A 24734-nucleotide genomic window follows, 5' to 3' on the forward strand; every position below is an offset into this window, starting at 1 on the left:
GAAGGACAATCCCTGCCGCCCCAATACTAATTGAGCAAACTCTGAGCCTTCCCCGCTTGGCCTAGGCCCGGCACTCGCTCCGTTGCCCCGGTAACCCACCCTTCCTCGCCCCCTCTCCTGACGTCTTGCGGAGTGACGTCACCGGCGCCTTCCTCCCCGCTTCCCCTCGGGCGGCTGGCGAGGAGCGCGGCGGGGCGGAGGCGGGCCCAGGTGGTTGCCTGGGAGACGGGCCAGGCCTCAGCGGCGGCGGCGCCTCCTCCTCCGCCTCTCCTCGAGCCCGCCGGCGTGCGTGGGGAGTCCGGTGGGGGAGCGCCGGCGTCTCGCGGCGGGCAGGTAGGGAGGAGCCAGCAGGCCCTGCCGAAGCTGGGGGGTAAGCTCGCGCCGAAAGCGGTTGTGGGGAGAGGCGAAGCCCCCCCCTTCTCTAAAAAGCAGCTGCAGGGGACCAGGCAGGATTCACGTGGAAGTGGAGGGGACAAAGTGTCTCCTCCCCCCCCCTTCTTCTGTCTGCCACCTCTGGAGAGAAACGTGTTGGAGGTGTCGATGCGGTTCTTATCCACCGCAGAGTCTCTCACGCTCGAAGGTAGATCAGAAAGGAGGGGGTTGTTCTTTTTCCATCACACGTTCCCCCTTTTTTTATTTTATTTTTTTTAATTATTTTTTTTATTGTTTTTCAAACTAGTTCACCTTCTGTGATATCATTCCAATCGCATAGTATATAATATAAACAGTTGCTATCTTATCACTAAACAAATATATATATATACAGTTGACTTCCCCTCCTCTGTCCATTTAAAATCCTTATTTCTCTCTTTGTATTGAATGTCTAATTCGTTATAATAAACCACATTTATCATTATCTTAAAATCTAATCTTAACTTTGGCGTCGTAATTACTTAATTATCTTAATTGCTTCAAAGAACTGGATCAAAACGTATCCCTTAATGTTTCCCAAATTAAATTCATTTACGCAATATGTTGTCCATGCCTTCACACGTTCCCTTTTTAATCCCGTCTCTGTGCGGTTGCACCTTCCACTTTGGGCTTTAATCCTGATTTAACCTGGTCCCGGCTGCCAGCTTCTCTCCATCTTCGTGGTCATCTGTTGCTCTCACACCGTCTTCTTTTTTTTTACTTATGGAGAAAGGATATGGCAGGGTTTAAGGCAAGTGTCACTGGCTGCCAAGATCAAGTTAATTCATGCCATCGTGTTCCCTATTACTGTGCATGGGTGTGAAAGCTGGACAATGAAGAAAGGTGATATGAAGAAAGTAGATTCCTTTTGAAATGTGGTGTTGGAGGAGAGTGTCACGGGTACCGTGGATGGTCCAAAAAACAAATCAGTGGGTTATAGATCAAATCAAGCCTGGACTGACCCTAGAAGCTAAAATGACTAGACTGAAGCTGTCGTGCTTTGGTCACATTATGAGAAGACAAGAGTCACTGGAAAAGACAATCATGCTGGGAAAAGTTGAAGGCAGGAGGAAAAGAGGAAGAGCCCACAAGAGATGGATTGGCTTTATAAAGGAAGCCAGGGCCATCATTTTGCAAGATCTGAGCAAAGCTGTTAAGGATAGGACGTTTTGGAGGACATTGATTCATAGGGTCGTCATGAGTCGGAAGCAACTTGATGGCATTTAACACACACACAAAGGCAAGCATTTAAAATAACACCTATGATCTGACCCAACAAACTGGGTGTTTTAAATGCCTTTTTTGTACTTAATAACAACCTTCTAGCTTGCAAGGTAATGATTTTGTGATTGGAGGGTACATGCACATAAATAATACAAATATTAAATAATACAGCTTATAAATAATACACATTTAATGCAAATAAATATTCAGCAGAACAAAAGGTTTAGCTGTGGGGAATGCTCTTTTTGAGGAGTCTTGCTTGATATAATGTGCCATGCTTAGGGAAAAGATATTTCTTTTTATACACTGGTTTAAGGGAAAACTGGCAGTCACTTGTGCTGCCTTAGAAAGGGAACACATAGCAGTGCAATACCCCACTCTGCAAATCTCTACAGTAATGGCTGAAATGGGAGCATTGCTGAGCTTTAATACCAGCAATACAATAAGATAAGCACTTTAATGAATCAAATTATATTTAAGTAGGCCTAAGAAATAAACTGTTTGTCAAATCAAAAGGCTGTTGAAGGTAGAGTAAAACAGCAACTTTTATCCTCATTACATGATGATCCTGGAAGTCAGATGTCTGTGAAGAAAGATCTCTGTGGAACAAACAAATACTATATGTCTCTGAAGTCACCATGTTTTGACACACTACAAAAGTCTTGCTAGTCAGCATGGTAGCACAACAAACTATTATGTGTTGGGCCCTTTCAGGGAACACACTGCTGTGTGGAATAATGCTTTCTGTACAGTGTCAATTGATTTAATGGGAAATTAATTCTACCAAGTAGTATCAACATAGGGCCTACAAAGAGACCAGAAAAACAGATTCAGAAGTGAAACTATCACACTGAATTAACTAAGGAGTAAGGACCTGGAATTTGTGACTTAACAATCACCAAAAAAAATCCTCTGAAAATTCCTTAAGTGTGTGTACTGTAATTGTCATGCTTGTGCTCAACAGCACCTCAGGGGGCAAGGACACCCATCACACAGTGTGTCCCCCCCTTTACCCACTCTCATCATCAGCTGCTGTGAACCCTCTTTTCAACACAGAAAGAATGCTGTTCCTTTAATTTGAGTCCACAGGCTCTTCCCTAGATTTGAGCCTGCCTCTTGGCCCCACTTCATCTAGGGTTCTGTCTGGTCCTCTTTGCCTCCAGGCCCAGAGCCTCTTCTTTCCTTGAGATCTGTCTCTGCTCCTCCCTTGAGAAAACCACCCACAAGTAAGTTTTCCCTTGGCGGCTTCCTTTCCTTGCAGTCCTCTCTCCCAATAGGGCCCACTTTTTTATCACGTTGCAGCTTGGGAAAGTGGAGCCCCACCCTGCCCTGGCTGTTTTTTAAACTCAGCTGGGATGTTGGCATTACAGGGCTTATGCATGACTTTTGTAACCCTCTTCTCCCACCATTATATAATATAAACTACCTATTTAAGTAGTGTATTGTCTAGCACTTGTCCAGTGTACCTTCTTGCTGTCTTCAAGGAGTACATCTCATCCTGGTTATGCATTTTTGACCTTCTACTGTACTGTTCTCGGTTGTAATGACATTGGTGCCCATACCACAGTATTATTATATGGTTTTATCACACAATACATTTCCTTGCACAGTTTTTATGCTGCTTTCTTTTGCCAATGTAGAAATAATTCATGTGTTATATTAAAATGTTTTTGTTTTTAGTTGGTTAAGTGGCTAATAGTTTTGCCGTATAAATCATGACAATTTATCATTGAAAGACCTTTACCTTGCTGATAGTTGAAACAGGATTATTTTTAAGTCACTCTATCCTCACAACTTCATAGTTTCATTGAAAATATGAATGAAACCCAGCTATTGTTTAAATGGAATCTTTAAGATAAAAAAACCCTGTCAGCTTCTTATGGGTTTAGAGCCCTCTTTGATTGAGGTGTCCTTCTTGATTAGAAGAGTGGTCCATTCTAGTCTAGCATCCTGTATCATACAGTGGCCAAGAAAAAGTGCATGGAGGCCAAGGTCTGTCCTTGATGTCGCCTCCTGGTATTCAGAGGTTTCCTGTCTCTGACTATGGAGGCTCCCTTTAGTCTCCATAGTCTCCGAGTAGCCATTGATGGATGATCCTCCATGAATTTGTTTAATCCTCGTTTAAAGCCATGTATATTAGTGGCCATCACTGCATCCACTGCAAGTGAATGCTGAAATTAAATAATTCGTTAATGAAGAAATCTTTTTGTTCACCCTAAATTTGTTGCCCATCTATTTCACTGTGTGCCACTAAGTTCCAGTGTTATGGGAGAAGATTAAAAAGTTCTCTAACAACTTGAAAGGAACTCCAACCCCATAACCATCTTGGTTGCTCTCTTTAGCCCTTCTTCCAGCTCTGCAAGATCTGTTTTGAGGTATAGCAACCAGAACTGTAGGCAGTATTTCAATGGAGGCTGTGTCAGATATATGTCCAAGAGCATTACAATATGGCTATTTCACTTTCATTTGTTTTTCCCCTAATAATCCTTAGTGCTGCCACACACTGAACTGACATTGTCATCCAGCTGTCTGCTACAACCCCAAGATCTCTTTCCCACCATTGCCTGCCTCCACGTCACTAAGAATACTTTCCTAGGAGTAAGCTCCATTGAATAAAGTGGGGCATACTTATGACACAGACGCTCCTAGGCATCGTCTCTCAGATGTAAGAGCCCAGGCAGTCCCTTTGGGGATTCAGCTGGAGCAATAGTTGAGAAAATCTGGAGACAAATTTTACAAGGCACGGGCTAGAGGTTATTGTAAAGTGTACCCTGTGGCAGCGATGGTAGCGAAGAAACAATGTTTATCCACCACCATTGCATCAGTATATTTTATATCTGCAGAACTCTTCCAGGTGGTCACAGGCCTACAATCATTTTGCTGAACACTTTGAGGATAACATCTCAAAGCTCTAACATGAATTCTACATTAACAGTGACAGGATTGGATGGTGCCAGGGTGCTGATGTGTCCAGTTGTATGGGATACCTTTCAGCTTGTCCAGTCTGAAGATGAGAACAGGATTCCTGGAAGTTTAAGACCTACCACTTGCTTATAAGATCCTTGCCACTCTTGGCTGCTTAAATCTGTCAGGGAGGGCCTAGCAGACTTGGTCTGAAAGACAATAAATTCCTCCCTGAGAGAGGGAGGGGGTGGTTGCCCTTGTCTTGAAACTGGCAGTGGTGCATCCATTCCTAAAGACACCTCCTCTGGACCCAGGAGAGTTGACTAACTGCTGTCCAGTGTCAAATGTACCATTCTTGAACAAGGTGGTGGAACCTTTGATTAAGCTAAGGCTGTCAAAATAGTTTGGGACCGAGCAATCCTGAATGGGGGGCCAAAGCTGCTGAGGAGGCAGTGTGACCCCCACGCTAGCAGAAGTGCCACTTGCACCAGCTACTGGCATGGATGCCAATGCAGGGGCATTTATGCTGATGTAGGGGAGCTGTGCAGCAGCACAAGGCTCAGGTGCCGGCACTGCCTTGCCGGCAGTGTTTTTCCAGTGCAACTCCTTGCGCCGGCTTCAATGGGGGCGTTCCCTTTCGGCCCAGGAACGCCCCTTTATGCTGCCACGGAATCACACCTGCAAAATGGCAGGTGTATCCCTGTGAAACTCAATGGAGGAGTTTCACAGGATTTTTGTAAAATAACTTTTTTTCTTGCTTTTTTGGGGGGATGGGCTATCCCCTAACTACCACCCACACACACTCAGGATTGCTCTGCCCATGTAGAATAAGTTGTTGCATTTGAAACTATCAGGTTATTCCTGTTCATGTTTACTTAGAAAGTAAAGTTCACTGGGACTTATTCCCAGTTGGCCACCACTTCATTGGTGTTTCTGCAGCAATCGTATGTTATTGGGAATAAATCCCACTGAACTCAGAGGGACGGACTGAGATATGGGATCAGGCTTCAAGTGAAACCTAATAGTGCCTGAAACAGTAACCATTTTAAATATCTAACAAGGTTTTTGTTTGCTCACACTTCCTACACTTCACTACAGGTAGGGTTGCCAACTTCCAGGTACTAGCTGGAGATCTCCTGCTGTTTCACCTGATCTCCACCCAATAGAGATCAGTTCACCTGGAGAAAATGGCTGCTTTGGCTATTGGACTCTGTGGCATTGAAGTCCCTCCCATCCCCAAGCCCCGCCCTCCTCAGGCTCCACCCCAAAAACCTCCTGCCGGTGGCAAAGAGGGACCTGGCAACCCTAGATCCAGGTGTAATCTAGCAATGTTTTTGTTTGCTCATACTTCCTTGGTTCCAGGTTTGTTTATTTGTTTTTAGCTTCAATTGTATAGCTAGATCTAATTTGTATTCTAATCTTTTTTTAAAGTGAAATATTCCTGACCTTGTTACTAAGAGCAGTTCATTTCACAAAGCATGGGACTCATCTCTGTGTCTCTTGTTTAGCCTTCCTAAATTTTCACACAGAATCCATATTGTCTCAGCAGTATTCAGGTGCTGAGTTATCTATTCACACATTTTTTTTGATTTTGTAATATTTTATGGCTTGGATGACCTGCATTTCATATTGGTTTGATGAGGATGACTGGTATGAAGGACAACAAAGAGTAAGAGCAGTTTATAAAATAACTGCTTTATGTTTTATCATACTGAATCTTTGTTTAGCTATTCATTGTGTGTTTCTGATAGCATCCGTGTTTTCTTTTTAAATACTGCAATACTGTTGTTGGATCAGAAATAGCTATTTGAATTAATTCGGCAGTGTAATGTTTTGTAATTACATTATAATATGCAGAGCTAAGGGCAAGCTGTCAGCTGGCAAACTGAAAATTTCATTGTAGTTGTATGTTTAAATACAGTATCAAATGAAATGGATGTTTTGAAAGAACTGGTAGGAATTTAATGCAGTATTTATGAAGAATAGTAAAATGATTAAGAGACTACAGTTAAACAATAAATATTAAACTGACTAGTAGGACAATATCATAGGATTTTAGAAGGACAGTGTAGGTTTTAACAGTATTATGCAGTAAGAAATGAAGTTGCTATGGTAATCTTTATACAGTTTTCAAAAATTGAAATATTTCACAATTATATGCTTCAGGAAATTAAGGAGGTATTGTAGCTTTCTGTTGGTATAAGGTGAGAGAATGGGCAGTCTGGTTTTTTAAAAAATGTGTAGTTTTTTTTGGCGGGGGAGGGTTTGCTGATATATTGCATAGAATAGCTCCCCGTGTATAAGGTGACTCCGGAGATCTTTAGATTTATATTGGTGTGGTCTGTCTCTTGTACTATACATCCCCTCCCCCAATTATCACAAGGAGATAAAAAAGGCCTGGACAAGACTGTAAGAAAATGTTACAAAGTTGGAAAGAATTCAGGAGAAAACTAGAAGGATCATACAAAGGTGTGAAAGACAATAATACAGGTGTATCACTGAGTGCAGTACAAAGAAAAGACAAAGAGAAATGTGTTGACAACTTAAGAATACTAAAGGGGACAGATAAAAATTAGTGATAATGGAGAGAATGCATGTTTCTAGACCATAACCCATCCACATGCACACTGGTTATTGCTGACAGCCAGCAATACATGCACAGCTGGAGAAGGAGTCCTTCTGCCTTTCTCTTCTCACTCATATATGTCTGCGCTAGAGTTGCCAACTCTGGGTTTGGAAATTCCTGGAGATTTGGGGGTGGAACCTGGGGAGAGCAGGGTTTGGGGAAGGCAGGGGCCTCCGTAGGTTACAATGCCATAGAGACCATCCTCCAAAGCAGCCATTTTCTCCAGGAGAACTGAGCTCTGTAGTCTGGAGATCTATTTTAATTCTTGGAGATCTCCAGGCCTCACCTGGGGGATGACAACCCTAGATTTGAAGAAGAATGTGGTCAGTTGAAAAGTTTTAACCAGTTAATAGAGAGAACCTTGCAGCCTTGACAAGCATGTATATGCATGTTTGGAGGTCTAGCCAGCCCACATTCTCAGGCTTAACCTTTCATTTATGTATTTAGTTAGAGAATCTCTTTGTGACCTTTCCAGAGGCAAGTAAAAATAATATAAAAACAGCATCATACATGATCGTTTTGACAACAAGACGGAGCATTAAAAAGCAGCATAAAACAAACATTGAGCAACCTTAAAAAATGCAGTAAAACACTCATGAGGCTGGAAGCAGGCCATACAACCACTGAAAAAGATACAACCCCTTTTACCTTGGGTAAAAAGAAATAGTTTGGCCTGGTATCTAAAAAGAAAAAGAAAAAGGTATGTTCCAAGCAAGCTTCAATGGAGAGAGCATTCCAGCCACCACTGAAAAAGCCCTGTCATTAGTTGCCACCTGCCTCACCTCTGCAGGTGGCAGTGGGGGGGGGGGATTAGCACAGAGCTTGGGAGGCAGATCTAACTGATGGACTGGACAGCTGGGGAGAAGGCAGCCTTTAAGTACTGTGGCCCCATGCTGGTTGTTTTTTAAAGTAAGAACCAGCTTTTTGAATTGTGACTGGAAAGAGATGGGCAGCTAATAATCTCGCAGTACAGAGAGCCCCGTGGCACAAAGTGGTAAGCTGCAGTACTGCAGTCCAAGCTCTGCTCACGACCTGAGTTCAATCCCGACGGAAGTTGGTTTCAGGTAGCCGGCTCAAGGTTGACTCAGCCTTCCATCCTTCCGAGGTCAGTAAAATGAGTACCCACTTGCTGGGAGTAAAGGGAAGATGACTGGGGAAGGCACTGGCAAACCACCCCGTAAACAAAGTCTGCCTAGTAAACATCGTGTGATGTCACCCCATGGGTCAGGAATGACCCAGTGCTTTCACAGGGGACTTTTACTTTTAGAAAGATGAACGAGTCTCTGTATTGAGTCCCTGATGATAGTGTGGCTGCAGCATTGGGTGGGGGAGGGTAATTGCCGTTTCTGGGGTATTTTCAAAGTCAGCCCCACCATAGCGCACGTTACAATAATCAAACCTGATCAGAGCACAGCCTGTAAAGTTAAGTTGTCCAGCCCTTATAAAGCAAAGCATTTTTGCTCTTTTAATACTAAACTTCTCAGATTCTTGGCTAAACTTTACATAGAGCAACTGGAGTCCAGTGCTCTAATTACAAGGGGCCAGGGGTATCCCTGGCTCTCTTCTTGAACAATTGTTTTGGAAGGCTGCAGGGGGCATGATTTCTCCTCCACTTCCGTTCAAGAGCCCCTGTTCCTCCCTCTAGTTGAGTGTTCCCACTGTTTCTCTCTTTGAAGGTGTACCTGGTTGAGAAGGGCTGTTTGGTGTCCATCTGTGCATTTCTCCTCTGTGTACAGATGACCCCAGGCAGGATCTTTCTTAGTTAAGTGGTTAAGAGCAGTGGACTCTAATCTGGAGAACCGGGTTCGATTCCCCACTCTTCCACACAAAGCCTGCTGGGTGACCTTGGGCCAGTCACAGTTCTCTCAGCCCATGCTGTGGCAAACCACCTCTTAATGTCTGTTGCCTTGAAAACCCTACAGGGTTGCCATAAATCAGCTGTGACTTGACAGCGGGCACGTGCACACACACACACAAGTAACCTCCAAGTAACCCCCAGCTGTAAAATGGATTCCTGTAGTAACCATTCTGTATTGAAAAAGAAGAATGCAGAGCTCTAAAAAGTGTGTGCTGGTATTTTTATTAGACATTATTTTTCTGGATATTAAATCTTTGGGAACCAGCAAAAACCCAAAATCTGGCGAAGGATGTGTGCTGACCAAGAGATGCTTCTGTTTGCATGCATTTGCTGTCACCCTGTGACCCAAGTGTTCTCAGTGGTGGTGCTCAAGGATTGTCTTTCTCTTTAAGAATTATTTGATTGTCCTTAGGCAGATCATTTAGCTGACTCTTCCCCATCTGTAAACTGCAAAAATAAAGTCTTTGTATGTCTTGTGTCAATTAGAAAGCTGTATGAAGAAGGGGTTTGTATTTAAGAATTCTGAGGCATGGAATCACTGAATGGCCTTTGACTAGCCCCTTATAGCTGTGCTTTCGTATTCTTTGTGGATATGGGTGCTTGCATAGTAAGTATTGTGGAAAACTATACCTATAAAGAACAATTCCTATTTAATACTTTATTTTTTTTCTGACAGCTAACAGCATAGTTAAATTGTGGAGCTCCCTGCCCCAGGATGTGGTGATGGCTGCCAACTTGGAAGGCTTTAAGAGGGGAGTGGACATGTTCATGGAGGAGAGGGGTATTCATAGCTACTAGTCATGATGCATGCCTATTCTCTCCAGGATCAGAGGAGCATGCTGAATATATTAGGTACTGTGGAACACAGGCAGGATGGTGCTGCTGCAGTCGTCTTGTTTGTGGGCTTCCTAGAGGCACCTGGTTGGCCACTGTGTGAACAGACTGCTGGACTTGATGGGCCTTGGTCTGATCCAGCATGGCTTTTCTTATGTCCTTTTTTTCTTAATGTGTTTGGTTATTATGAGACACTCTGTCTTACATTAAAGTATTTTAAATGTGGAGATTCGTATCCTGAGAGATTTGATAGGTAGAGTAAGGAATATGTGCAGTGCCCTATGGGTTGATGTATATTTGAAGCACTGGAAAGATGGAGGCACCCAACTTGCAACTTATGCACCAACACTGTGAATGGAAAGTGAATGTATCACTGGAGTGATCTGAGTCACAATAGTAATGGTAATGGGATATTTGCTGTACATTAACAAATACAGAATACTTAATTGTGACTATCGAGCTATGTCTTTGATAGTAATGCTTTGGCACACAAATGTTGGAAATAAGAGAAGTCGAACAGAAGGAGTTTGGGAAATTACACACACACACACATTAAAATGGTACCTCTTCAAGAGCTGTAGTTGCCAGGCTACAGACATTGCTGTGCTGCATGTCTAGTGTGCGACATGATGCTCGGGCTTCTTTTCAACATCCTTTAGAAAGTCGGCGTTATTTTGTTAGCATTAAGATTTAATTTCTCCGTCTGTCAGTAAAGCTGTCTCATTCTCCAGCCAGACTGAGACTGCATGTTTGGAATTTGTAAGGCTTTGGAATGGACATGGAAATCCTTAAGTGGCTCGCAGAAAATGATACCTGTGTTAAGGTAGGGATAACCTAGTCACGTATCTGTAAATAGTGATCTGAATTGTAATAGCCAAGTCCATTTTATTTATTTATTTATTTATTTATTGGAAATGGGTATATATTTAAAGAGGTTTCAAGTAAACAGTCTTTTAATTTGCCACTCTTACTATATTTAGTGACCAGGAAGGACATAAAATGTTACTACTAGTGCCAGTTGCTGAAAAAAGGTCTCCTTTTCCCTTCCCCCTTTCATCTCCTTGGCAACAGTAGAAAACCTTTTACCAGTATAGTATTCACAATGCGGAATTTAAGTACAGCAAAATCATATAGACATTCAAACTCCATTCAGTTATTGGTATTTGATCTTTATCTTGTATCATAGTTGCTTATTGGGCAAAGATTACTTTAGCAATGTTTAACAGATAAAGCTTTTAGAAATTTGTTCCCATGTTGTGATGAATCTCCTTGTTACACTGTGGACAATTAAAACCTGTATGGCTGCAGTAAGGTTGCAATATAAATGCATATTGTGACTAGGGGATCAAGTCCTAGCGCAGCATCTTTAAAGTGAGTAAAATTATTTCCTTATTAATGTAATTTTTAAAGGAAAAATTGATGCCGCCACTCTCCTTAAACGTTGACAATATGAGCAGCTTTCCAAAATGTGCAGTGCAATCCTAAGATTCTGTGCAGACTTGAACTCATGAAGCTGCCTTATACCAAATCAGACCCTTGGTCCATCAAAATCAGTATTGTCTACTCAGACTGGCAGCAGCTCTCCAGGGTCTCAGCCTAGGGTTGCAGGAGGTTTTTGAGGCGGAGCTTGAGGAGGGAGGGGTTTGGGGAGGGGACTTCAGTGTCATAGGGTCCAGTTGCCAAAGTGGCCATTTTCTCCAGGTGATCTTATTTCTATCAGCTGGAGATCAGTTGTAATAGCAGGAGATCTCCAGCTATTACATGGAGGTTGGCAACCCTATCTCAGGCATAAGTCTTTCACAACACTTACTTGCCTAGTCCCTTTAACTGGAGATGCTGGGGACTGAACCTGGGACCTTATGCATGCCAAGCAGAGGCTTTACCACTGAGCCACAGCCCCTCCCTCCTTGCTCAGGATTGTTCTGTTAGTGGAAGGGAGTCAGTGGATCCAACCAACTAAGTGGGAAGCCTTTCTGTGGCGGGAAAAGCCTTGTTCCATTGGCAGAAGGTGCCTCATGTAACAGGAGGCAGTCAGAGCAATCTATATTTATAGCTACCCAGATTGGACATTCCAGCTTTTTAGCATGGAAACATATATGGTAATAATCAATGGCTACACTGAGGGAAATTGCAGTTGCTAGGGTCTTTATATGGCAATAGAAATATGTCTCCACCTACATAATAGGATAGGGCAAATAGCAACTCAGAGGTGAAAGGCAGAATGTCATATTAGATCTCCATAGAGTAGACCAGTTGAACTATGGGGGGGGGGTTCATATGTTGGTAATGGATTTCTTCCAAGATGGACTTAGATATGTGACCAGGGACAGTCTGTAAAGGTGAATTTTGTTGACTGTTTTATAAATCGTGTTCAGAAATTACATTCTTGGGGCAGAGTAACAAATGAACTGGACAGATCATCTTATAGGCCATCTAGTTTAAACTCTTTATTCCCCCCCCCCCCAAGAATATCATGGTAAAATAGATGAAGTCCAGCTCAATTTTCTTGTTTCTTTCTCCCCATCATGAGGGGCATGAAAGGACCTAAGAATGTAAAACTTAGATTAGCCTTGATGTACCTTTCAGTAACTGGTAGTGATGAAATTTAGTTGGATATTGTTTATTGCTTGAAAACAGATACATTCTACCGTCAAGAAAGAAATGGCTCCACTGGAAGAATGATATATTGTTTTGCCCTGAGAGGTTCCAAGGTGCAATGTCTTCTGGCATCCCCCTTTACTATCACGATTATCTGAGTGGAGGTGGTGTGGTTGTATATAAATGTACATGCTTTGCTTCAGGTTGTATATAAGTGTACATGCTTCACATCTTGTTAATCATAAGTTTGGGAAGTTCCTCTAGTCAGACAGACAGGCAACCTTTATTCGTTATATAACCAGCAAAATTACAAAAAGTCCCTAATCCTAATACAATGGTAAATCTAACCTGCCATCCAAATACAGTGGATGGAATATAACACCCTAGTGTTGTCTAGTCTAGACTTTCTTTTTCCCTAGATTAGTCCAGGACAGAACTAATTTTCGCACACTAAAAATAAGCTTTTAAAAACATTTGTCCAGATTGAACATGCATACTGCATACTAGTAGCCTGAACTCTTCACCAGATGTGAATCTTGTGCAATCTGAATTTGTGATAAAATGCGTACTTTATCCCATATACATTTAGTCCAGGCAGACAGAAAATATCAGAATATAAAAAAGCCCAATCTTCATTTGAATCTGATCGGATTCAGCTGTTAATGTTTGCTATTAATAAGCCATATAATCATCAAATAGTTTGTGAATCAATGAAAGACCCAAGTCCACTCCAATAGATAATACATGCAAAACACTTCTGTTGTTTGTTTACATATAGTATAATTGTGCGAGACTCCTGTTGCATTTTAATGGAAAAATCAGTTAGTTACTTGTTCATTCATATTACATTTTGATGGAAAATTGGGACAAATTAACTGCAATAAGAGAGTTTTATTTTAACTATGTAAACTGGACGTAATCTGTGCTGGGTTAACTGAAGTTTAGGGAACCATGTACTGCTTCTGTATAATAGATGCTGGGTTAAATGGTTGAATCTTGCTTAAGAACTGGTCTTGACCGACTGCATTTATACATTTATTGTGGCATTTACTAAATTCAAGCTTTGAGTCTATTATAATACAGTCCTAAACAGAATTACTCCCTTTTAAGGTGATTGCAGCTGTTGTAAACACTCACAGGGAGAAGAGTTTGGGGAGCTGGTGACAGTTAATGGTTTAAAATGCCTGATACGCCCCTCTTTCCTGTCCCCCTGCCTTGTGCTCTGCTGAGGTTTTGCAAGCCCTGGAGCTGCCTGGAGTCAAATGGGGTGGAGGAGAAGAGGACGGGCTCTTCTCTTGCTCCCCCCCCCACTTTAAAACTGGGAGCTGTGTTATGCTTGGCTTTGCCAAAGGCCACGAGTAGACCTTCCCTCTCATCTGATTGGCTTGGCCTTCCCCAAAGAGCCTAATTTTACACCTTGGGAAAGGGGAGGGACAAGAACAGAGGGCTGGTTCACATACATTATGTGCCATCAAGTCATTTCTGACTTATGAATGAAATACCTCCATAACGTCCTCTTGTTAACAGCCCTGCTCAGGTCATGCAAACTGAGGGCCGTGGCTTCCTTTATTGAGTCAATCCATCTCATGGTGGGTCTTTCTCTTTTTTGTGTGTGTGCAGTGGGGTTGAGGGAATATTCAAACATTATACATCGATAAAATAATGTAAAAGTATTATTATTCATTAATAGTTCGTGTGTGTGTGTGTGTGTGTGTAAAGTGCCTTCAAGTCACAGCCGACTTATGGCGACCCCTTTTGGGGGTTTTCATGGCAAGAGACTAGAGATCAACATAATTTATTGTCATTTACAAGAGTTGTTATATATATATATATATATATGTATGTATGTATGTATTCATACACATAATATATTTGTGTGTGTGTGTGTCATTTTGTACTTATGCTTCCTTCAAAAAAAGGTAGATCCCCTTATTAACATGTTACTGTTTCTGCTTTTACCTGGCCCGAAGACTCACGAATTACACAGTGTTTTAATCACATTTAATGCTGCTTCACAACGAAGTTCTTAATGGAGTGTCTCGGTTGGCTCATTTAATCTATTCTCACTTTATTTTTGTAGGCAAAAATGGCACAGGTTAAACAAGTGGGCCTGTTAGCTGCTGGGTGTCAGCCATGGAACAAAGATGTATGTGCTGCTAGTGGAGACAGGTTTGCCTACTGTGCCACTCTTGCTATTTACATATATCAGGTGAGATGGAATTTGTCAAGTTTCTCTTTCAGTATTTTTCTTTTCCTGCTGTTACACATTCCATACAAGACATCACTGCATGATTAAGTGGTACATATTGTTATCTGAAGAACATCCATAGGACAAAAATAGAAAGTTCTACTAATATGGCTCAACAGTTCAGGTCCAGACCCATAAAAGTGAAATGAATATGGTTCTGTGGTAAAAGTATTCCATTTTTAAAAAAAATATTTATTTATTTATTTAAAACACTTGTTCGCCACCTTTCGATCCAACAAGTTTAGTGGGGTTCCTCTGATCATTACATGCAGATTTATCTTTTTAAAAAAAATTATATCCACTTTTCTCACCCTGGTATTTAAAGCAGCTTACAAGACAAAGAAATACTATAAGACACAAACAGGAGAATGGAGGAAAGGCTTCAAAATGCAGAGCATTTTAATTAAAAACGAACAAGCCAAACAAACCATAATCAATTGAGCATTTAGGTACAGTACGGGTATAAAGTAAAACTTGCCCATGTACATGTAATACTTTTCTTGGGCTTCCCTTTAAATGATTGTTTTGTCAAATCAAAATTGCTTATAAATTACAGCAAACATTTAGCAAGTATGTGGAAGAAGGAAGGCATCTTTTTGAAGAAAATCTGTAGGAAGTGCACACCTACACAAGGCATGCAAGCAGAGCTCTTTGGATCCTAGCAAATTACTTCAAGATTAACCACTTTTGAATGGTGTGATCTTTAAAGACCAATCTTTAAAACTATTGCAATCCTGTTAGCTACTACTAAAATGCATCCTGTTTGAAGCTGCTGCTTGTAACTTAACATAAATTTTATATTATTTGCTTGTAGCATTTACAAGACTAGCAAACCAAACATTTAAAGTAGTTCAGAATTTAAGGAAATGGTAAATATGTGTTTCCTTTATAGCTGGATCATCGGTACAATGAGTTTAAATTATGGGCAATTATGTCTGAGCATAAGAAGACGATCACTGCCATTTCTTGGTGCCCCCATAACCACGACTTGTTTGCAAGTGCTAGTGCGGATAACTTGGTAATCATTTGGAATGTGGCTGAACAAAAAGTTGTTGCAAAACTTGATAGTACAAAAGGTAAGCAAGAAATTTGAGTGTAACCGCACACATTTACAGCAAAATCGAAAATTTATGTCTAAATATATTGAAGTAGCAAGTATCGGTTGGCATAATTCAGTGCATAATGGAACAACACCATTTTTGCCTTGGTTGCAATGTTCATGATTAGTTTGCTGAAATAAATGGCTGGTGATAGGGCCAGCCTTCTGTCTAGAATGGAGGAATTGAAAGTGCATATTTTTCGTCTCTTATTCTAACATAGAAATACTTGGTTTACAGCCAATGTAAAATTCTGAACATTCTGAGGCATTTTCTTCAAGAAACACTTTCAGCAGCCAGGTGTAGTTCTGTTCAGTGCTAGCTGCCTCTGCGGCGTCTGTCTTTCAACTTCCTGGATCTTATGTGGCTAGCTGTCTATTGTGGGGAGAGAAGGGAAGGAGATTGTAAGCCTCTTTGATTCTCCTTGAAAGGCAGAGAAAGTTGACGTATAAAAATCAACTCTTCTTCTTACTGGAGAGATGATAGCAAATGTTTTTTTTTTTTTTTATGTTTCAGGGATTCCTGCTTCCCTTAGTTGGTGCTGGAATGCAGGTGATTCAGTAGCGTTTGTCTCCCATAGAGGCCCTTTGTATATCTGGACAATTTCAGGACCAGATGGCGGTGTAACAGTACATAAAGATGCCCATAGTTTTTTGTCAGACATTTGTCTGTTTAGGTGGCATCCGAAGAAGAAGGGGAAAGTAGTATTTGGACACACTGATGGAAGTCTTTCTATTTTTCAGCCAGGTAAGAATCCTCCATTATAAAGCAGTTAGTAGCATGGAGATACAAATCTATGACATGGGGTAGAGAGAATTCTTCTTTTGAGGAAATTGAATACTTTTCCATGAATACTTTATTCCTAATATGTTGCTTGTAGGGGTGGGTAGAAATCTCAGTCTCCTGCAGCACAGATTTCATTTCAGATTCATTCCAGGATCAGAGGAGCATACCTATTAATTAGGTGCTGTGGAACACAGGCAGGATAGTGCTGCTGCAGTCGTCTTGTTTGTGGGCTTCCTAGAGGCACCTGTTTGGCCACTGTGCGAACAGACTGCTGGACTTGATGGGCCTTGGTCTGATCCAGCATGGCTTTTTGTTGAGTTCCTATGTTCTGGATTAATAAAAGACAACAGAGTTAATTAATATGGTGGCTTCTGCATAAGAAGCATAGTTTGTTACACCAGCTTCATCCAGACATAATGGCTATCATGGATTTCTTATCTAAAACAAGTTAAATGTCTTCAGGTTCATACAACCCTTTCTTTTTTCCTGCACACACAGTTCAGGAATTGAAGCTTAATTGGTTCACAGTGAAACATAGCTTGTGAGTGAACCATAAACCATGGTTTGACTTCTGTTCCCCAAAAAACTATGGCTTGACTTTTGCCCCAGGAAGAGACTGTGTTATATGTGTTTGAATTTTATAATACAGTATATAAACAAATAAATGTGTTGACATGATGATTGAGGTTCTCTTTCTAAGATCCTTCAGTTGTGCCAAAACAGAGCTTCAGGTGCATGTCTTGGGGCTCTCGTTTAAGCAGTGTACCTTGTTCACTTTCCTAGAGGGGTAGTCCCACGACCATGTTCTTATGCACAGTTACGCCTTCCGTTGAAGGCAGTGCTTCTGGATAGGGAAGCTCCATATGTGCGCTGAAGTCCCAATTCTTAAAATGGGATGACTTTCTCAGTATCAATGGCTTTTAAAAGGTTAGGCAAATGTAACAATGAGTGCTGAGAGATACATTTATGCTGTGTAGGATGCTGCTGCAGAGCTGTATCTGTTTATAAGAGAAACTAACTTGGCCCTTTTAATTTTTAACAAGGTCTTAGTAGGAAATTATAGAGAATCTTCTCCTTCCCTGTGAGCTTGATCCTACAAAGTGCTGTTTTGCCCTCCCACAAAGAACTGAGCACCTTCAGCACTATAATTTAAGCTTGAGTCATCATTGAGTAACTAGCAGGATGGAACTGTGTTTTCTCATTGTTAGTATTTATTATTTTCTCCGGTGTGTTCACTCTGCTTTCAGTTAATTAACTATCTGTGGTTAGTATTGACACAAGGGAATATTGCATACTGTAAAGAAGAAAAGTGTATTGTTGCTGATGAGAACCATGCGAAATCTCCACTTAATATTTGGTTCTCCCATGCTCTTAAGATCTGGTGGAGCCAGATTTGATCCTGTATTTGATCTTATTCATGTATTGTACATGCCAGTAAGTCTCACTGAGTTCAACAAAGCTTCCTCCAAAGTAAATGTGGAAAAAATTGCAATGTAAACAAAGAAGATGAATTTGAACTTTGAAAATATTGGTATCTGATATGCTCTATATATTCACATTGCTCCTGCTGCTACAGCCTTCCAAGATTATTTCTGGTTTCTCTTGTTTCAGTTAGCAAGAGCAATACAGTTTTTTTTGAGAATTGCTTTTGATCTGGTAGCCTGAAAACTATCAGGCTATAGTTTCACTGTGGCCAAAATAGGCAGAACATGAAAGATCTGGGCTGGATCTCCTGATATTTTGATTGTTACTTAATAGTAGTTGCTGTAGAAGGTAGAAGGATGCTGTAAACAGGTGTGTTTAACCATTTCCTCCGTTGTTGTTTTTTCTAGGCTAAATCTACATATACACACACACCAAAATTACAGTGAGCTTCTCCGGGTTGGGAGGGGGGAGGAAAGGTTTGTTTCCCTATAAGAGCTAATAGAAACTTTGGGTATGTGTTTCTGGAGGCAGGGTCATAGATTGGCAAAACACCTTTGGTGTATGAGCAGAGCTTGTAGATACCCTAGATTAGGGACAAGAGGATCTCTGCTGTTCTGTCTCTTTTAGGGTTTGACCCCTCTCCACTGCCAGGCATTTTATCTGAAGCTATTCCTTCAAAGGTTGCAAATTTTTGATGCAGCAGAATTTCAAGATTTGAGAGAAAATGGTCCTCCTTTTCCTCCTCCCCCTTTACCTTCCTCTCCATTATCTACAGTTAGGGTAGGGGTATGTGATTTCCAGTTCTGGCTTAGAGATGCAATCTAGGCACATATGGAACCATTTTTAATTGCCTGGATCCAGTCCATATGTGCACATTTTTAGGCTTGGAGAAGTTTCCCTAACAGTTCATCCTAAGGACACTGCCCTGGGAGGGAGCTCCATTTAATAGACCTGAACAGGCTACTGAGTAACTCTTATTAGGCTTGCTGTCTGTATCAGATTATATTGAAAAGTCCCCTGGAATGGGATTTGATCTGATGAGCTGTCTAAGGGAGTTGAGATGATGGTTTGATCTGGAAATCCATCTAATGGGAAATCCTTCTAATGGTTTTTTACAATAATTCCTAACTTAGATCAGAAAAATGTCGTGTAGGAGAAACATCTCAAACTACCCCCTTTCTTCTTGTCACTGCTCTAATTTGCTGCCCCACTGCTGCTTTTTAAATAAAAGTCAATGTTGGGAGATTCTCAGTGGTGTGAGATTCACTGTGCCAACCTAACAAAATCACACCCTTCTAATTCCATTGACTTCAGTGGGCTCAGACAGGTGGAACACTGCTTAGGATGGTAATGCCAGTTACAGATCTTCTGTCATGTTTGCAGGAATTGGTGGCATCAGCTTGGAGCAGCTGTAGTTGTCACATCTCAGTGGTTTAAGCCTGCCCCATAATATTAAGCAGTTTCATTTATGGATGCTTTGCATAGTTTGAGGATCTGTGGCTTGTATGCACCACCATGCAGAAAGCTTTCCTTGGTCTCTAATTGGGGCTTCTGGGTTTTAATGGAGCACTTTGTGGGCATAGTCATGGTTGTTATCCTGAGGAAATTGGCCTGGAAGGGAAGACCTTAAAAAAATGATGTTTGTTATTGGTATTCGAATCTAATATTACTTTCAAATTTCAGGAGATACATTGTGTCAGCATTTAAGGAGGTATTTCCTTTTTACTTTTCAAGGTTGTAAGAATCAGAAACATGTTCTGAGGCCAGAATCTCTTGAAGGGACAGATGAGGAAGATCCTGTTACTGCCCTGGAGTGGGACCCTCTGTCAACAGATTACCTTCTTGTTGCTAACTTGCATAATGGGATCCGTCTAGTTGATTCTGAGTCTCTGTCCTGCATCACTGTCTTTAATTTTCCCAGTGCAGCAGCATCTGTGCAGTGCTTAGCATGGGTTCCCAGTGCTCCTGGAATGTTTATCACCGGAGGTAAAATCTTTTTCATGTTGTGGTATAAATGGGCAAGTTAACGTACAGTGAAATCCAGAGCCATGAATGCCAATGTGATACTTCTCTTCACAAGAACACAGATTTCAGTTTCAGTTAAGTACATGTGAAGACCAGTGTAACATTTTAAGCGTGAAGGCTTCATCGCACCATGGCTGTCCTCAAAATATATGTATAAACCTATATGTTGGGGCAAAATTTGGAAAAAATGAAGTGGCTCATTGTGAATAGAGGAGAAGCTGACCATGAAGGTAACTATTGGCTAGCATCCATGTCTTTGCAAACACAACTTCCAACTCCCCCCACCCACCTCATAGTCCTGGCACAGTTCCTTGAGTAGTTTTAAGACAATTTAATTTTTGTAACGAGTGATGAAAATATTTGTGTGTGGGTGACTCAGAGCTCATTGATGTGGGCAGGGTACTGACTGAAGGCTGCCACACCTCTTTGGAATGGGACATAACTGTCTGATCTAGTATTTGATTTTCTGGTGGTTACATTTGGGCTGCCATGTTCACATAATGAGTTCAAACATTTGTTTTTTGGAGAACTGGATATAGGGTCTATTTGGCATTTTCTGTTACTTTTCTTTGGAAATGCTTGTGCTACAGGATCGCCTTTATGTTACATTGTATTAGGTGTATGCACACAGGCTTAGTTTATTACAGTTGCAATTGCTCGGTTTTTTATTTACTGTACTATAACTTCTGTGTGTCAATCAAACACATTCTTTTTCATGTAGATTCTCAAGTCGGTGTATTACGTATTTGGAATGTGTCCCGAACAACACCACTCGATAATTTTAAGTTGAAGAAAACAGGCTTCCATGGTCTACATGTTCTTAATTCGCCTCCAAAGAAAAAATGTAAATATTCTTTTTTGTTATTTTTCTAGACAGAGCTTCAAAACACTTTTTAAAATGTGCCTAAAAATCAATGTGCCTAACTGGGTCTGCATTTGTAAGTCTCTTAAACTGAGAGCCGTTGTGATGTAGTGCTTTGAGTGTTAGACAAGAATCTGGGAGACCCATGTTCAAATCCCCACTCTGCCATGAAAGCTTTCTGGGTAATTCTAGGGCTAGTCAATCACTCTCGGCCTAATCTACCTAACAGGGTTGTTGTGAGGATAAAATGGAGGAGAGGAGAACAACGTAAGCCACTTTGGGTCCACGGTGGGAGGAAGGCGGGAGTATAAATGAAATGAATAAGTAGCATTTTAACACAATGTGCATCAATTAATGGCTATATAATTCTCAAAGAATCAAAAGAAAAGGGCTCCTCCTTTAGGGGTAATAGAAATTGCCTTGTAGGTTCTTTTATAATGCAAACTCAATGTCAGTAAGAAATATCACGGATCTTAAATACCTCCAGGAAAGTAAAGTATGCACTTTAGCCTTGCAGAAAGTTTTAAAAGTTTGTCTTTCCTTGAATACTGTACCCCATTCTCTCTCTTTTTTTTCTTTCTCCACTTCCCCCCACTCATTCATTCTGTCTCCCCTCTTCCTTTCTCCTTAGCAGCAGCACCTTTCCCAGGCTAGGAAGGTGGGTAGCATCTTCTGCCTATTAATGGCTGGAGGAGCACCCGTGATGGCACCACAACAACTGTGCTTTCCAACTGGGCCTCCTCAAGAACAGTAACCATACTGTAGAAGCCTCTTCCTCTTCCTGACTGAAAGTGTTTGGATAGGCAATGTCAGCCCTTATTTTTTTTCTTTCTAAACCACGAAATAACATTGTGGCAACTGAGAAGAGGGAAGAGGTGCCGTCACTTTACTGCTCACTCCAAGACCATTGCTATTCCTCTTGAGTTAGTATACAAGCAGTTAATGATTCTCCAGTTCCCTTGGAGAAAATAGCTGCATTGGAGGGTTGACTCTATGTTATTATATCCCACTGAGGTCCCTCCCCAAACTCTACCCTACCCAAATCCACCCCCAAATATCCAAGAGTTTCCCAACCCAGAGTTGGCAGCCCTTGGCCTATCCCTCTAGGCAGCTGTTTTGTGGTGGCACCCATTCGCTGTTATCAAAAAATTTTAAATGCTCAAAGGCCTCAACAAGACTGGTACTCCTGGTTTAGAAGAAATGGAAGCTGCTTTTACGAGTATATAGTCCTGTCACTGTTAGGTGAATCAAACAGGAAAGTTTCTTTCATTAACCACTAATCCACTTCGTCCTTCCCCAGCTTTTAAAACTTTTGTTACGTGTTACATCGAGTAGTCTAGTGATAGCAAATATGCTGCTAAAGATAATAGCCTTCACATAATTACTTTCCCATTTGTTCCAAAATGATACACTTCCTAGAGCAATCTTCATTGGCTGCAATACTATTCCAGTTTCTTCCTTGCATCTTTGAAGCTGCTAATGATTCTTTTTTTCCTAATTACTCCCACTGGTCAGCCCTTGCATCATTGAACAGCTTGTCTACTTTGTCAACATTGTTATGGCAATCAACCTCTGTTACCAAGGTCTTAATAGCTGAGTTGTTGGATTAAATATGTAATTTGGCCCTATTGTGTGCTCACTGCTTTATTATTGCATATGTCCCGAGCATGTTAATAGTATAAACTGTGTGATTCAAATTCCAACTTAATGATAAATTTAGCAGTTTGCCTAAGGGCACCTGCTTAAAGCATTTGAGGAAATCTGTGTGTAAATACCAAATAGTTTTTAGTCAAGCTCCATGTGGTATCGCCCACATGTGTGAATCTGTGTGGCCATTCTTGATGAACAGCTGTGACAGGGAAGCATCCATGTGGTGCAGCCATGTTATGTGCAAAGCATGGAGGTCACATTATCCAGTATAAATACCGATGTGCATGTTTTTCTTGTGATAGGTTTTAATATGTATTTACTTTTTAAAACTACATGCCATGGTGTCATGATTCAGAGAAGTAAGGTGCTTTGAAGCTCAACAGGATCCCTGAGATTTTGATAGCCACTTGCATTCCCAGGGAAGATAACCATAAAATGCACCAAGATGTCACAGAGTGGAGATGCATTTCTGCAAAGAGAGAACCATTTGCTCTACCTGCCAGGAAGGGCAAGATGGATAGCTGTTGTAAAACATGATCTGGGTATTGAGATGTGTGGAACGTGCACCCTTGATTGATGGGTTCACTTTTCCACATGGGAGCAAGTTCCCTAAATCTGGATTGGATAAGAGGCTTCCTGAAAGCTAAGGCAGGAAGGGTTCAAAGGTTGGAAACATTCTACAGTGTTGCTCAAATTCTAGGATTCCCCTGCATGGAGCAGGTGGAGGTTAGGATTTGCTCCACAGACATCCAGGGAAGGATGTCAGAGGTAAATCTTCTATATTGTTCAGTTTAGTGTTACGTTTTTCGCATTCTTTTCCTTAGATCTATACAACAAGTAGGTGTGAGAGTTATTTTCACTGTCTTGTGTTCTATGTGCTTTAGCTTAACCTGTAGCAATAAAGTTTTCCTATTTAAGAGAGCAGACTGTATTTCAAACTTTTCCTTGCCTTAACCACTCACTCACGCTCAACACACACAGGGGAAGAGCTGAAGTAATTGAGAAACTCTGCCCTGTTTACTGGCTCAGAGACCACCTTTACTAGTGTTCCCAAGTCACTGGTAATGTGGGAGGATGGATTTCTAACCTGGGGTAGTGGCAAAAAGAAGAGGAACACTCTTGACATGCACATGAACATGCTACACACGTGTAAACATACATAGACCCAGGGCAGGTTTCTGACAGATGGTTCTGGGCCAAATAAGCCATAAAATGGCTTACCTTACAATAATATCACTCTAATCAATTTCATCGTATATGTTTATTGAATTTTGTTTGGTTCTTTCCCCCCTTTAATGTAGTTGATCTTAAGTATGGAAACAAGTTCTGTTAATGTTGGTGGGACTTGCAAATATGGGTTTAGGATCAGAGTTCCTGACTACCTAGATCACTGGTTCCCAACCGGGGGTCCGCGAGAACTAAATTAAGGTCCACAAAACAAAATTATAAACCCATAATAAATTAATATTTTCAATTAAAAGTTCTCTATTATAAAAATATATATTCAAATATTATTCTAAGTTTAATGTTTAACTAACAGTTAAAGTTTATTTTCAAATTCTCAGAATTTTTATTTTGAACCTTGGGGTCCCTGCACCGAACAAAAAAGTCCTAGTGGTCCCCGGTCAAAAAAAGGTTGGGAACCACTGACCTAGATCAGTATTTGCTTCTTTGCTTGCTGTTTTTCAGTTTTTCTCATTTAATTTAAATATATGGAATTCCTAAGTTAAAAACAAAGTTGAAAAGTTTGGAGATAATACATTTTATATGCTTTCATTTTTCAAGATTTACGGTTGGATCTTTCCCCCATTGTTAGGAGTCTAATAGAAAGATGGGCATTGTTTGTGATCCACTGGAACAATCCATCTCAAGATAATGTACAACCTTATGTTTCTTTGCACAGTTGTAAAACTTTACATGTATATATGCTTTTGTCTTTGTGTTACCTTGAGAATAAGTAGTTATTGAAATGTATTTATTAATTTGCTTTGTTAAAATTAAAAAGTAGAAGTCTTGCTCCAGAAGAACAAATCTTTTATAAGACTCCTTTGGAGCAAGACTGCTAACTTAGCAAAAGAAGTTACTACATCCAAACTTTAGTTTTATATCCAGTTAAAATGTGTTTTTTTTTTAAATGCAAGATTCATTATACTAGAAACCTGTTAACTACTAATGTCATGTTGCCA

At 40.9% G+C, this 24734-nt stretch overlaps 1 protein-coding gene across 3 annotated transcripts in view; it reads left to right on the forward strand.

The window, feature by feature from the left end:
- Positions 1-284: 284 nt before the first annotated feature.
- The window catches only part of WDR17 (WD repeat domain 17), a 65166-nt gene continuing 40716 nt past the window's right edge, over positions 285-24734 (forward strand). For all 3 annotated transcript variants that reach the window (XR_008933504.1, XM_056855253.1, XM_056855254.1), the window contains exons 1-6: positions 285-333; positions 14536-14664; positions 15596-15779; positions 16317-16547; positions 19746-19997; positions 20758-20880. Coding sequence is in view for 2 of the 3 variants with exons in the window: in XM_056855253.1 (XP_056711231.1) it covers positions 14542-14664; positions 15596-15779; positions 16317-16547; positions 19746-19997; positions 20758-20880 (913 nt within the window). In the remaining variant the exon portion in view is untranslated. The remainder of the gene's footprint in view (positions 334-14535; positions 14665-15595; positions 15780-16316; positions 16548-19745; positions 19998-20757; positions 20881-24734) is intronic.

Source organism: Euleptes europaea, chromosome 9 (genome assembly GCF_029931775.1).
Source record: "Euleptes europaea isolate rEulEur1 chromosome 9, rEulEur1.hap1, whole genome shotgun sequence".
Lineage (NCBI taxonomy): Eukaryota > Metazoa > Chordata > Lepidosauria > Squamata > Sphaerodactylidae > Euleptes > Euleptes europaea.